Genomic DNA, 15427 nt, shown 5'->3' on the forward strand with positions numbered 1-15427 from the left:
CAGCGGCGTTGACTTCCTCATTGGTTCAGCAGCAGAATAAGTCAATGCCCACGTCGTCAGATTTTGGTTGTTTTCAGTTTTTAGTTACATTCAACCAGAAATGTCTCTTAAATCCAGCGCCCAGTTTATCGGACATTCTCTTGATGCGGTCGACGCCATCGACGTCCGTGTTTGCGTCCCTCGTTCGTTTTCGACTGGGTCCCAGCGTGATTACGGCAGCTGTCTCGTTTCCAGCTTTCAGTCAAATGTCCAAACTGACGATCCATGTCTACGTTTGTCTCTGTGTTCGTCCGTTTGTTCGTCTCCAAACCAGCCTCGATGTGTGTAACATTCATTCCTGTTTTTGTGGCGATTTAGAGACCGGACACACCAACGTCTTCATAGTCGTTTTTTGAGTCCATGAAAGTCTTTAACTGTTTGTTTTTTTTAATCATCCAGCCCTGGCGTCCATGTTGTGATGGAGGTTTTCAGTCCACCCAGCCGTCCTCTTACAGTGAGGTGTGTAACATTCATTCCTGTCTATGTGACAATGTGGGGACTGTTACTTTGGTCCAAAAAGGTCCTTATAAAAAAAAAACAAAAACAAACAAAAAAACAACAAATCTTCTTGATATCTCTCTTTTCAGTCGCTCTCATTTTTGCTGTCCTCTAAGTCGAAGTCTAGCACCAGCAGTTTGGTCTCTTCAGTCCCATTCCTGCTGCCGGCAGCGCACACCAGGCGAGTGTCGGACGCTCTGATTCGCCAAACAACGCCACCTGTTGGGCCAAAAGAAGGATTGATTAGGACTCAGATGAGCTAGCAGTGAAAAAAGAAAGAAAGGGGCAGGTTTTCCTGTCCTGACCTGATCCTCGGCTCTGCAGGGCCACCACGTCCCTCAACCAGGCTCCGGTCTTCAGGTCCCAGAGTTTGACCGTCCCGTCATCGGAGCTGGACAGAACCAGGCCCCTGCAGAACTGGAGACAAGTCACGGCGGACTGGTGCTTGTTGGGTCCTGAGAAAGCAAAAAAACACTTTAAAGCCAAAGTTTAATCGGCAAATCAAAGATCAGAAGACCAAGGCGCCCTCTTCAGGCCAACTGTGGTACTGGACTACACAGCTGAGAAAGACACGCCGGTGTACGGGTAAAAAAAGTCTTTTTTTTTTTTTTTTTTTTTATGATGGTAAAAACAAGAAATGAGAGGCTTTCTTTTGACCACAGGGGGCGCCAAAACCTTAACAAATGATTTTTTAAATTGTTGGAGAATATTTCAGACAGTCAGCGATGCGTTTAAACAGTTTGGGCTCACCTTGCAGCGTGTGGAGACACTGTCCCGTCCGGACGTCCCACACTCGCACCGTAGAATCGGCGTTCCCAGAGACCAGGATGTTGTCGCGCAGCTCCATGCCGCTCGTCAGTGATTGGTGGCCTGTCAGCGTGTGGACACACCCACCTGTCTCTGCGTCCCAGACCCTGATTGAAGTGTCCAACGAGCCGCTCACCACGAACACGCCGTCGAACTGTGAAGAAACAGATAATCCTTACATCTCTTTTTAACTACACTTCCCATGATGCAACTTGTGAGAGGCCCATATGTAGCCTGCAGACACAAGTGACATCTTTTGTCATGTTTTCAAACAGCTCCCCCTTAAGGCATAAGCAGGTAATTGCACTTACAGCTGACAGGCTTTAAACCCCGCCCACTGAGCTCTGATTGGTCGGTTGTTTACCTGCAGTGAGTACACGCGGTTCGTGTGTCCCTGCAGCGTGTGCAGACACACCTCCGTCTCAGGGTCCCACACCTTCACCATGTAGTCGTACCCGCCCGACACCACACGGCGCCCGTCGTACTGAACGCAGCGCACTGCGGCCACGTGACCCGTGAGCACGTGCTCACAGCGGCCTGTCGTCACGTCCCACACGCGCAGCGTCGTGTCCCGAGAGCCTGACACCACCCTGAAAGAGATGGAGCGTTAGACTGACCAATCAGCCAATCAGGAGAGCTCCAGCCTGAGGGAAGTCGTGACTCACCGGTTGCCGTTGAGGTGCATGCAGCGCACCGTGGACGTGTGTCCGTACAGCGTGTGGACGCACTCGCCGCTCTCTGCGTCCCACACACGCAGCGTCCTGTCGGTGGAGCCGCTGATCACCGTGGCCGACGCCATCTGACTGCACCACACGCCGCCGGTGTGACCCGTCAACGTCCGCAGACACTGAGGGAAAAACAGGCGACAAAGGAGGCGTCAGTTAAAGGGCCAGTACACCTTTTTGTAACACAAAAGCTCCATTTCTCTAAAGAAACTTTTCAAAAATGAAAATAAAAAAATTGTTTTGCAGAGAATATAAAAAAAATAATGAATTTTTTTAAAATTTAGTTCATGAAAAGATGTTTTTCTCCTTCCTCTTTCTCTAACTGTGAGCGAGTAATGAAAGTATGTGAGTCAATATTTGTTCCTCTTTCACAGCTCTCCTCTAACACACACACACACACACACACACACACACACACACACACACAGACGCAGAGTTTTGAAATATTCAGCTTCACCTTGAAGGTGTTGTAGTGGTTGTTGCCGTGGCGACAGAGGGAAAACTTCAGGTAGCTGCAGCAGAGGAGCAGGACGACGCTGCTCCTCGCTAACGAACCTCTGATCGTCAGAGTCAAACTGCCGCCACGTCTGCTCGTTAAACTCACGTCTAACGGCCTCCACGTTTACAGCCAGACGCAGCGGAAACAACACGCCTCCTCGACCCCGCGGGCTACACATGTGGGTGTGTGTGTTTTTCTTTCTGCGGGGTGCTCACACACACACTAATGCACACTCACACACACACACACACAGGCTGTAAAGGGCAGGTCCAGGCGAGGGAGCGGGAGCAGGTGTGTCTGTTAAAGAATGTTCAACCGAAACCAGAGAGTGGAAGTGTGCGCAGAGCGGATAATTAGTCAGATCCTCAGCTGAACTACGAGCACCAACACCGACGGGAAAACCCTGAACTGCTCAAAGACCTGAGTGAAAGGTTGACAAACGAAATGCAGAGAATGAGCTTGCAGACAAAATATTCCTTTTTTAATCCTCCTAATTTAGGTTTTACATTTATTTTTATTATATAGGAAAAACAGCCCCCTGCTGTTTGAATAGGGTGTTGCGGTTCCTTTTTATTTTCTTTTTTAATCTCAGCCAATTTGCATTGTCACACATTTGTATCAGTTTTTAACCATCTCTTGATGAGTCGTTACATCTCTACAGTTCAGGGTCAGCTGTTGTGAGATAAGTCAGGACTACAGGCAGGTCAGTTTAACCACCTGGACTCTCCTACTACAGAGCCATGCTGTTGTAATCTGTGTAGATTGTGGTATGATAAAGCATTGGAAGGTTATAAAGAATTTACATTTTATTATTAAACAAATTTTTATTTTTTACCACATAAACACACAAAAGTACCGAAAATTGGTACCGTTGAGTATCTATTGCCAGAAACTGGGAATCAGTGCCGTATTGTTTCAAAAATAAAGTGTCTTTATGTATATGAAGAAGTGGTGGGACTTGATTAAAAAAATTAATCGAATTAATCATGCTGTTTATAATTAACTAATCGTAATTAATCGCATTTTAATCACATCAATATTCAATATCAGAAGCAACACTTTTCAATTCAAACAGATTTTGGTAGAAGACAAACTCATTGAATATTCTCATACACAAGTTTAAACCACAAAATCCTGTTTACTTTGTTCAGAAAATGTTTTTTTTTTTTGTGGACACTACTTTCAAGACCATTCATTAGCCGTTACGTGGTAAATAGTGCTGTCAGGAGATTAAAAATTAATCTAATTAATTACAGGATTTGTAATTAATTGATCAATTAATCACATTTAATCTCATACAGACATAAAGAATTTGAATTCTAAGGCATTACAAAATTATCGTGCATGACTAATCGAGTGAAAACACGAAAAAGAGAAGATTTGTAAATCCTCTTTTTTTTTCATCTGGACAATATTAACTAAAATGTCTGTGTTCCCTGCCATTGACATTCGATTACTGTTTACTGCGTCTATAGAAGTAAATTATATTTTTCAGCGGAGGGAGGCGGGGTCTGGTGGAGCTTGTCAATCAAAATCCTGCTCATAAACTACTGTGGGTGAGAGCGGTGTGCTCTTTGGATGAGAGCTCAGCATGGATATGAGGAGAAATGAGAGATGACAGAGACACAGAGAGACGCTGACAGTCAGAAAAGTTCAGGCAGCTCACGCTCCAACTGAGGATGTGTCGCTGTAGCTCAGAGAGAAACAGCGGCGCCATCGTGAGAAAAGACGACGGAGATCATGGAGAGGATCAAAGGATGGAGCGCCCGAGATGAACACGATCAAAAAAGTTTGATTTGTCTGTTTTTTGGACCAAAAACAGGAAGAGAGACATAAAAGAAGAGAGTCCACTCTTCTTAGGTAACTTTGGTGTTTACATAGTCGGAGAAAACAAGATTATTTGGGTCTGAAAAGATCGTTCAACATGCTCTGAAAATGTTGCGTTGATTTTTATAACGCGTTAAAGTCACAGCCCTAATTTTAAGCCTATGCAGTGACTTCCACTACAGAGTCATGTCTGTTTTTAACCCAGCGCCAACCAGTTTTGTTTCTTTTTGGTCCCAACTTTTCACGTTTTGTTGCCCTTGTCTGAAGTTTTGAAACACATTGCTGGTGAAAGATTTTTCAGTTTCAACATTTCACACGAGGCCTCTGCACTGCTTTCAATCAAACATACACTTTAAATGATTGGAAAAACCCCAAAACCTGTTTTTATCAACGTTTTACACCAAAAATTCAGGGCACCAACCAAATGTACAGGTAATTATAAGCTTTTACTTAACTCAGCAAAAACTGAAAAGAGGGCAGGGTTTGGATTTAACCTGGATTCTTGCTCAGTCCTTCTTTACTTCCACTGATTGTCTTTTAGTGCTCAGTCAGGGAGGGTGTGGAGCTGCTTAAATACATACACTAAATCCTAAAAGAGAAAGTCTTTTGACTGAAGTCTGCTCACCTTCAATACAAATGTACATTGTGGACTCAGAGCAGCTGCCTGAGGCTCCTCCAGCACAATGACACACCCTGACTAACACAACTGGTCCACCGACCGCTAATCCTCTCCATTTTACCGCCGTCTTCCTCTTTTCAGCCGTGTAAGCTCCAAAGTGTCTGTTAGGATCACTTTGACCTACATAACTTTCTGTTTTATCACGTTAAGCAGAAAACCACAGCGTCATGTTAGCGCAGGTGACAGACTCTCCTACCTTTCCAGTAATGGCCGACCACACTTTGAGCGTGTTGTCGTCTGAGCCGCTAACGATCAGGTCGCCGCTGAACTGGAGGCAGGTGATCACGTGATCGTCGTGTCCTTTCAGCACCTGCTGGGAGAGAGACAGACGGATGTAGTGACACTGAGTCCATGTTTACATATCAAACACCGGCTGCTGGGCTGCAGCGGAGCGACAGGCTGTGACTGTGTACCATCGGCTCGCGCTTGTCGCCCTTCCTCCAGTTGAACTCTATCCGGTGCTGTCGCATGTAGGAGGATTTCCAGGGACTGACCGCCATGCCCGGCCGCACACACTTCCTGCGCCGTGATGATGAAACACACTCTGATACACCTGGTGGGAAGGAAGTCAGGGAGGGAGCGTTAGCTGCATGGATGAGCTGATCCACAGAGGAGGAAAACTGAATCATCAGTTCCTGAAAGCTAAAGCTAACTGTCAAAATTTGACATGACTCTGTAGTTTAAATAAGGTGAGAAGCTAACTTTAGCCACTGCATTAGCAATGCGCTAACAGAATCACAGTAAAACTGAAGACTATACAAGCTACAAGCTAACATGACCAAGCTCTAGCCACAGTATTAGCAATGTGCTAATGGTATGATCATAAAACCAAGACTTAAATAATAACTTTAGCAGAAGTTACAGGCATATTGCTGAAAGCTAACATGACTTAGCTACTGCATTTACAACTGCCCTAGTAGCATCACATTAAAAGTGAAACTTTGGACAAGAAATTTACCCCTAGCATATTGTTCAAAGCTAACATGAATGAGCAGTTGAATTAATGTGATAAGCTAACTTTAGCCACTGAGGAAATGTGCTAAAAGTCTGATTGTAAAACTGTAAATTGTAAAAGTATACCACCAAAAGCTGACATGACTCAGCAGTTTTACATATTTTAGGCTAACCTTAGCAATGGCATTAGGAATGTGATAAAAGTAAGACAGTAAAACTGAGACTCTGGATAATAAATTCGGCGCCAGCTAAAGGGATAATGCTGAACACTAACACCACCTAGCCGTTTCAATTATGCTAAATTTAACCACTGCATTAGCATTGTGCTAATAGTATGTCAACAAAACTGAGATTTGGTTGGTCAATTTGCGCTATACGTTAAAGGCGTATTGCTTAAAGCTTATATTACTCAGCAGTTTAGATTGTCTGAAAAGCTAGCATACTTTGGCTAATATGTTAGTTTTAGTACAATGGGCTAACCTCAGTAATGTATGACTTAGCTATGGATGGCAATGTTAGCATGTGCTACAGAAAATATATAAAAAGATACAGAAATAAATGTTAGCTTTTGATGTTATCACACCAGTTAGCTTAATGTTAGCATTTTAAACAGTAGCTAAAATATCTTGTTAGATCAAGTTCTAGATTCAGTGTAACCTACATAAGCTATTAGCTTGTATAGTTCCAAATGAATATGGATTTAGCTTAAGCTCAAATTTAGCACCAAATTTTGGCAAAGATGCTATAATATCTAGAATTCATGCTAAGACTCAACTTTGAGATATCACTGGAGCTAGTTCTCTAAGCATGAGGGGCTAACTAGTTGTTTTGTGTTAATTTTCTCACAAAGTGATAGCTAATGCTAACCCTGCTCCCTCTGTTATGCTAAAGAGGTGTAGCAGAAAGATAAATTAGCCTTGTTACTAAGCTGGTGTGCTGCGGTTAGCGCTGGCTCCATTAGTATGGCTGCAGCGTGGAGCTAACACGAGGTAGGCTCATTGGTATGACTGCTGAGTGCTGGCAGTGAATCCTGGCTGACTGGCAGAACGCCCGGAGAGAAGCACACACACACACACACACACACACACACACACACACACACACAGAGCCACTGCATTGCGCTGAATGAAGGAGGGCTGACTGACTGACTGAGGCTGGATTTGCATGTTACACTCAGGTTAGAAAGCACTATACGTCCACTGAGCTGAAGCCTCCATTTGAATCCTGTTTTTCATAGTTTCCCCAAAAGGAAGGCTGGAAAAAAAACACCTGCAGAGCCCCCGCTCAGGTAACACATGATTAAATCTCACAAGCACAGCAGGAAGTGCAGCATTAGTCCATCACTCCCAAGGTTTTCAGAGAGGAGACGTCAAAACGTGCCGAAGCAAAGGGAAAGTTAAAGGAACGAGGAGACGAAGCAGCTTGGAAACAAACACACACCCAGCAGGTCTGAAAGGTGTGTGTTTGATGTGTGTTTATTTACTGAAGGTGTGTTTTTGTTTACCTTCCTCGCGGCACTTCTCCCTCCACAGCAGGTTGTCTTCAGCCAGGATCCTCCAGTACCTGCAGGTCTGAGCGGCCTGCAGCAGGTCTCTGGGAGCCAGGAAGGTCAGCACGTATAGGGCCAGCTGCACACACACACACACACACTCTTAAATTAGGCTCACTGTGGACGACACGCGGCTGGATCTAAGCACAGGTGTAGTTTCTGGTACCTCTTTGGGCAGCAGCGATATGAAGTCTCTCTGGAACTGAGGCTCGATCACCTGCATCATGTGCTTCACCTGGTTGGTCTCACACCTGTCGATCAGCTCGTCCAGAGCCAATAGCCTCTCAGGACCGCTCCAGGCCTGCAGCAGGAGGGAGACGGAGAAAGTTAACATTTTTTTCTGTTCCTGTTTCATTCGTTAGAAAAAAAAACAGAGGCAGCAGAGGAATAATTTAATGTTCCCGTTTTTTTTCTGTGAGTGTTTTAAAGTGTTTCCATGTTCCTGAACTGAATTTAACTTTTTCCCCAAGCTACAAAAAGCCAGCTCCAATTTTCATTCAAATATGTGTTTTTCTGTGTGTGTGTGTGTGTGTGTGTGTGTGTGTGTGTGTGTGTGTGTGTTTTATTCGTTACATAAGGGTAGCTTGAAGGCAGTACTCTGCTCTGTTTACGTGCAGGAAGCGGAAGATATTCAAACACACACTACACTGAAATATAGCACATTAAATGCAGGAGTGAGTGTGTGTTTGTGTGTGTGTGTGTGTGTGTGTGTGTGTGTGTGTGTGTGTGTGTGTGTGTGTGTGTGTGTTTAAATGTGTTTAACTTGGTTTGTCACCCAGCTGTGCTGAATGCTTCGTTCTGATTGGTTAAAGCCACATGTTAATTACTCAGAGCTCTGTGTGTGACACTGAGCCCAAAATGATTGGATGGAACCAAAGAGAACAGAACCAGAACAAAGAGAACAGAACCAGAACAAAGAGAACAGAACCAGAACAAAGAGAACAGAACTCCTCTGATTGGTCAAAGAGTTGAATTTTTTAAGACTCCGTCTGCCTGTTGACTCTGTGATAATAGCTCAGAGTGACAGAAAGGAAAAAGGAAACCACAGAAGAAAGACAGAGAAAAAAGGAGGAGAAGAGAGGATTGTGGGGTGGAGAAAAAGAAAGTGAGGTTGGAAAGAAGAAAGAATAGAAGAAAGAATGAAGGAAGGAAAGGAAAAAGAAAGAAGGAAAGGAAACTAAGGAAGGAAGAGAGAAAAATGAAATCAGGAAAAGAAAGCAGAAAGAAGGAAAAAAAGGGAACAGGTAGTAAAGATAAATACGCAAAGGAAGAAAGAAAGAAGGAAAGAATGAAAGATAGAAATAAAGAAAGAGTAAAAGAAGGAAAGAAAGAGTAAAAGGAGAGAAAGAAAGAGGGAACAACTACAGAGAGAAAGCAAGAATGAAGAAAGAATGAAGAAGGCAGACAAAAAGGAAGGAAGGATTGAAAGAAGGAAAGACACAAGTTGGAACGAAAGGAAGAACACAAGAGAGGTGAAAGGGAATGGATGAATAAATACAAGAAATAAAGGCAAAATGAAAGAAAACAAAGAATTAGTAAGAACAACATAAAAAGGAATGAGACAGAAGGTGTGAATGAAAAAGGAATAAGTGAAAGATTTAAGAAAAACAACGAGAAAGGAAAATGCAGGACTGAGAAATAAAAGAAAGAAAGAAAGAAAGACAGAAAGAAAGACAGAACATAAGAAAGACAAAAAAGAAAGAAAGAAAAAAGAAAGGAAAAACGAAGAAAGAAAGGAAAAAATGAAAGAAAGGAAAGGAAAAGAAAAAAGAAAAAACAAAAAAGAAAAGAAAGAAAGAAAGACAGAAAGGAAAAAAGTAAGAAAGAGACATACAATAACCAAAAAAGCAAAAACAAAAAAGCAAAAACAAAAAAGAAAGAAAGAAAGAAAAGATGCAAACAAAAGACAAAACAGTTAAAATTTAGCAAATAAAGAGCTAACAAACCTATCAGGCTAAAGAAAACAGCATCTGATGCTAACGACCTGTTACAGCTCTATTCTACAGCTCTCTTCTTCTTCTTCTTCTTCTTCTTCTTCTTCTTCTTCTTCTTAGAATCATCTTCCTCCGTCCTCATGTGCTGCTGCTGTTACAGTGGAAACACGCCCCCAGCTCTCCCTACAAGTCTATCTCAGCATCGCAGATAATCAGTTTGGCTCCAGCACAGACTCCTCAGGGTCCATCAACGAGCCAAACAGGGCCACACAGAGCCAATCAGAACTAAACAGAACCACACAGGGCCACACAGAGCCAACCAGAACCAAACAGAACCAAACAGAACCACACAGGGCCACACAGAGCCAACCAGAACCAAACAGGGCCAAACAGAACCAAACAGGGCCAAACAGAACCAAACAGGGCCACACAGAGCCAGACAGAACCAAACAGAACCAAACTGATACTCTTCTTAGCTTAGCTTGGGGTCAAACCGGGAGCTCACCTGGAAGGTATGGAGCCAGTCCTGCAGGCCGGAGGGGGGTGGGCCTGAGGTGACCCTCCGCCGCTGAGCTGAATGACCATTGGCCAGCCGCAGGTCTCCGAATGTGGTGGGCGGGGCTTGAACCAGACTGGAGGGACTGAAGATGGAGACAGGGATGTTAGCATGAGCAGTAGTTAGCATTTCTGAGATAGCTGCTCCAGCTGTGAACAGGTGAGTGGTTTTTACCTGAGGTACCCGTTGCCTTTGCAGTGCTTCTTCCCTGACGGGAACGGCCGCCCGTCTGGACCATGATCCAGCTTCCTCTTCATCTACAGGTTCAAACACAAGCGAGACCAAACAATGAGGAACTGAAGTCTGCTTCCACCACAAATGGGCGTTATTCAAAGCATGAACAGCACCTTAAACTGCATCTCCCAGGAGGAAAAACTGGGTCTGTGTGTGTGGTTGTGAACCGTAAACACAAAAAATTAAATCTGATTAATTAAACCCCAGGAAATATGAATAATATCATCATATCAGCTAAAGATGTAGGAAACTCTCTAGTAGATTCAATACGGATCCAATACGGAGAAGGACAGTATGATACGGTACGGTACACTAGGGTACGGTACATTACGGTTCACTTTGATAGGGAAATTGCTTGTTTTGGGTAAGTTTTTGGTACTGGGGTGTGGCCCTTATTCAGCTGTCTCCACTAGGGATGGGTACCGAATTAGGTACTTTTACAGGTACTGACCGAATTCTGTCAAAAGTACCGGGTACAGATTCACGTAAAATCAAACAGTACCATGTTTAGGTACCTAAATGCATCCTTGTGACTGTGAGGGAGTAGAAGAGTAGGAGATTTTCCATGCTGGACATGAACACAGCATTACAAGGTTATATACCAAGGAATAAATATGTTAAATTGAAAAGAATTATTCTCTATCATTGAACAAATTTATATTTTTTTACCACATAAACACAAAAGAGTGCTGAAAATTGGTGTCGCTGAGTACCGGTACCGATACCCAGGTACCGAGCATCTGTACCGTATCGTTTCAAATGTGAAAGGTACCCATCACTAGTCTCCAGTGTCTCTTTAGCCCTGTTTCCAAGTAGTTCAGCCCAGTTCGTCTTGGTACAACTCGCATTTTGTGGTGTTTCCACTGGGGCAAGGACCCAGAAGTGCAAAAAAAGGTTGTTCTTTGTTTACTGTGTCGTATTTTTTTTCTTCGTTGGATTTATTAGTGCGGTACACTGTGTCCCACTGCTATGCCGTCATGCTAGTATCAGGGTTCATACAGATTTTTCATGGTCAAATTCAAGTACTTTTCAAGGAGTTTCAAGGTCAATTTTCAAACTTTTCAAGTACTGTGAGCGATTGTTAATTTCATAATGTTAAGAAATTGATGCGCACACAAAATGGCAATTTCATTGTTTTGTGTTCAACAGCACGTTTGTTCACAACTTCACAGAGAAGACTCGCACTTACAAAAAAAAGCATTTTTTTCCTGATTCTTATCTTTTTACTACTTCTCAAAGAACTGATTCTCATCACTTGCTGACGAAACTGGTATCATTATCTTTGAAACCAAGAGTAATAGGAGCATTATGAGAATTTATATTTTATTTATTATATCACAATTTTTTTTTTAATGCAGCTCCCTACTTTGTGAAAACATCCCTCCACAGTAGATGGTCCACAAACAGGGCAGACTGGGAGGACAAATTAAACGCGCCCTTCCCGACACCGTGTATGTTAATGAAGCAGCTGACAGCTCTCAGTGGATCAGTCTGAAGACAAACAGTGAAGTCATATCTCCAGTTCAGACCCTCAGAATTAATCTGAACACCTTGTATCAAAACAACCACACGTTAAAAACACCCGCGTTTAACACATGGAGCTTATCATTTAGCGCGAGCACATTAGCAGTGGCTCGCGCAAGCGTCAGCTGATGAGGAGGATGATTGACAGCGTTTTCTCATAATCTGACACAGACGTCATGTTGCAGCAGGACAAAAACACGGAAACAGGTGGTTTGACGCTGTCTCTCTGCAGTTCTGATCAAACATAACTAACGCTAAGTAAAATCTGTTACGCTAAGACTGCTGCATGCCAAGGTTATGATCTCCTAATGAAGGAGAGTGTGAGGAGACGCGCTGATCCAGATGCATCTTGGGCTGATATCTACTTCATATAACCTTTCAAAAACACGCTGTGAGTTATACACAGATAGGGTATGACTATATATCCCACACTGACTTGCAGGAACGGGATATTCTGTGTGGAGCACCTGCAGTCCGAAACTGAAATCCGGCCAAGAAAGGGAATATTTTCTTTTGATTAAAAGATCGATCCTTGGACTTTATGAATCTATGTCAAATTTTGAAAATGAGGATCGTTTTTATTTTTGAGAATCGTTTTTTTTTTTTACCCAGACCTACTTTTTTTGTATCGAATTCTATGGTTTTCATTATTCTCAAACAATGAGTTAGATAGCCACATCTCAGACGCTTATAATAAACCAAGCCGGTAGCGCGGCTTTAGCACGAACGAGCCATCTAACCTTTATGGTTTGATGCTCGGGGCAGGTTATCACATGACCGTTGTTCGTCTGTGCCGGGTCTCAATGAGAAACGCCGTTTCGTTCCTTCGTATGTACAGGGCGAGCCTCCCACTCCGCCGCGGCCGTATGCTCAGACCAGGCACAACCCGGTATTTGTAGACGAAACTTGTCACCGCCCGACCACAGTTATTTTATAACCTGCCCCGACAAACACCCGCGGGCAACACTACCTTTATGTTAAATGGGACACTGCCTTCATCACTCATGCTTAGCATGCAGCATAAAAAGGTGGTTAGCTTCAACAGGTAGCAGGCTAATTAACGTGTAGGGCTAACAGGGTACCTCTCATGTGGCTGGCGAGTGCCGACTCGCCCATAGCTTCCACTGCAATCTCCCTTTTACATCCATTGCAGTATGCTGCACGGGGATTTGCGCTACGTTTAATCCAAATTTTGTATTTTTCTGTCTCCAGCCAACGGACATTGAAGCGGCAGCCTCCCGGCGTGCTGTTTAAGGAACAATCCTCATGGGGGAGACGTCACAAGCACATATAAACAGACCAGTTATGTTACACCCGCGAGCCCATCAGATGGAACGGTTTTTTCCCCCACAATTTTATTCTATTTCTCTCTATTTGATCGATCTGTTGAGTTAGGGAGCTGAGTAGTGAGTTACATACGATTATAAATTCAAGCATTCTCAAGCACTTGAATAGAAAATCAAGTACTTTTCAAACCTTGAAAACACAACATGAAAAAACAAGCATTTTCAAGGATTTCAAGGACCTGTACGAACCCTGTAGTATGTGCCGCTTGGTGGAAACTGGCTTTTGTTTCTGGTAGACTTCTCTGGTTGAGATCAGAATCAGATTTTTAAGAGAACAAAAACAGTTATTAGAAAGTTGAACGAATGAAGAAGCCGACGCGTCTCTGAAACATCAGTACAATGACTTCCTCTGAGTCCGTAATAATTGGCTTTAGACACGCCGTGACCTTTAAATGGCTTCTGTGTAATCAAGTTAAGTAGTTTCCATTCATAAAGTATATTTCCGCTCTCTAGGGAACAGAGAATGTTGATTTCTATGGCAGTGGTAGTGTTCTATACCGACTCTAATAAATATTCATACATTTTTTTGAGCTTTATACACAATTTTAATCTCCTAAAAGCCGGTTACTGCCGTGTCCTTCCTGCTTTTATAAATCAATTACTAAAACTGCCTGTTTCGATAGCTCTGCATCTTATAGAGAAAGGTAAACGAGATGCTTCAGAGAGACGGTATTTTATGTGTTGGGGCCTGAATGCTGGTTTCTCTTTGGAAGAACTGAGCAGTAGCTGCAGGATCCACCTTGATGAAGAGATGCGGATGAGCTGCAGCGCCGACAGAGACGCTGCCAACACCTACACTGTTAGAGTAACACAAACACACCGTCCTGAGGTCTGAATCAGCCTTCCATCCCTTTCTCTCTGTCTCTGTCTCTTTCACTGAATGAATGCAGGAATGCAGAAAATCGCAGGAATGTCGCCGGTGCAGCAATGGTCAAAAATAGAGCAGCACGCGCTAACAGGCAGCACACACACACACACACACACACACACACACACTCACACAGAGTATGTACGTGTCCCTCCTCCTTTCAGCATCTTTATATAAACCACGGTGTAATCTGCGCGTCCGCATAATCTGTGCTATAAAAGAAGAAGTCAGCCTGCAGGTCAAAACTGAGGGCAAAGATTTAAACCCACAAACATCGTCTGCGTCGCCGCACAGTTTCAGACTCCAAACATCAACAACATACGGACGTGATTCCAGCTCTTAGCTCCGGCCTAAACTCATAATCTGCTTTTCATTTTCAGACTTTTCCCCCTGATGTCGCTGGATTTTGGTCGCAGATGTCACGTCTGTGTGGATTTCATTAAGCCGGGGAGAAAAACTTCACTTGAGGGTGAAAAACATCAAAATGTGTTTGCTGTTAAAACCAGAACTTGGAGTCTTTGGTGTTTGAAAAACATGTGCACAGGCTGTAAATATGCATAAATATTCACATGTGTATCCTGGAATAACTCTGGTGTTATTCTGCTTCAGCTGGCATCACTTCAGTGTTTCTGTGAGGAGTCTGAGTGTGTACTTTGGGAACTGTACCATGACCTGTACTGAATGTATGATCAGTACTACACATTTAAACATGTCTGATCCATAATTAAAGATAAACCTGCACAACAAATGGGAAAAAAGTGTCAACTTTCAAGGTTTCATTCATCAAGTTCCAAGCTAGCTTGATAATTAGCGTTGGATATTTAGCTTTGTCTTCCTCTAAAGTCCATTTTCATAGATTTTAGCTAGGTTATGACACTTTCCTACACCAGTCATAGCTTCTTTACTCTGCATGTATTGAGACGTGATATATGTTTAATCACACTGTATTGTTTTATGCTGCATTTTCTTCAATTTTAAGCTAGTTAGCTGTGTAAAATGCTTGTTTTGCATTTTTTCTTAATCCTTCCTTGCCACGTTAACACAATATTTGCTAATTGTTGTGAAACACATGCTAAAGTGTCATCTTAGGAGCCAAAATATGCGCTTATGTCTGCACGCTACTGAATGGCAAATTACAGTTTTTAGTGTCACATCTGTCACAAGCTGTTTTTACCGTTAGAAAGTGAAATATTAGTATTATCACCACAATGTAAGGTTAAAACGCATTCTATAGTAATTATACTTCTCATTATTCATATTTAAGTAGTTTTTTGACAGTGAGTACACCAAAATGTAAGTTTAAGCTCTAAATCTTTTCAGTATTTTGGCGCGTTTCAGGACACATTGACCCAATACTGCTAATTAGATCAAACCTGCCGTACTGTGGT

The 15427-nt window shown here is 43.0% G+C and overlaps 1 protein-coding gene across 3 annotated transcripts in view; it reads right to left on the minus strand.

Moving 5' to 3' along the window:
• Positions 1-201: 201 nt before the first annotated feature.
• Positions 202-15427, minus strand: part of LOC141784108 (F-box/WD repeat-containing protein 7-like) — a 31337-nt gene continuing 16111 nt past the window's right edge. For 2 of the 3 annotated variants that reach the window (XM_074661828.1, XM_074661829.1), the window contains 11 exons: positions 10242-10324; positions 10017-10152; positions 7744-7878; positions 7533-7656; positions 5488-5627; positions 5271-5384; positions 2010-2191; positions 1709-1934; positions 1288-1498; positions 843-992; positions 202-756 (listed from right to left, as the gene is read on the minus strand). In XM_074661828.1, the coding sequence (XP_074517929.1) occupies positions 623-756; positions 843-992; positions 1288-1498; positions 1709-1934; positions 2010-2191; positions 5271-5384; positions 5488-5627; positions 7533-7656; positions 7744-7878; positions 10017-10152; positions 10242-10324 (1635 nt within the window). In that variant the 3' untranslated portion in view covers positions 202-622. Of the gene's footprint in view, positions 757-842; positions 993-1287; positions 1499-1708; positions 1935-2009; positions 2192-5270; positions 5388-5487; positions 5628-7532; positions 7657-7743; positions 7879-10016; positions 10153-10241; positions 10325-15427 lie in introns of all 3 variants that reach the window. The other variant, XM_074661827.1, reaches the window with a different exon arrangement.

This window comes from Halichoeres trimaculatus, unplaced genomic scaffold, assembly GCF_033239565.1.
Source record: "Halichoeres trimaculatus isolate MK-OKI-2021-1 unplaced genomic scaffold, fHalTri1.1 fHalTri1_scaffold_22, whole genome shotgun sequence".
Taxonomy (NCBI): Eukaryota; Metazoa; Chordata; class Actinopteri; order Labriformes; family Labridae; genus Halichoeres; species Halichoeres trimaculatus.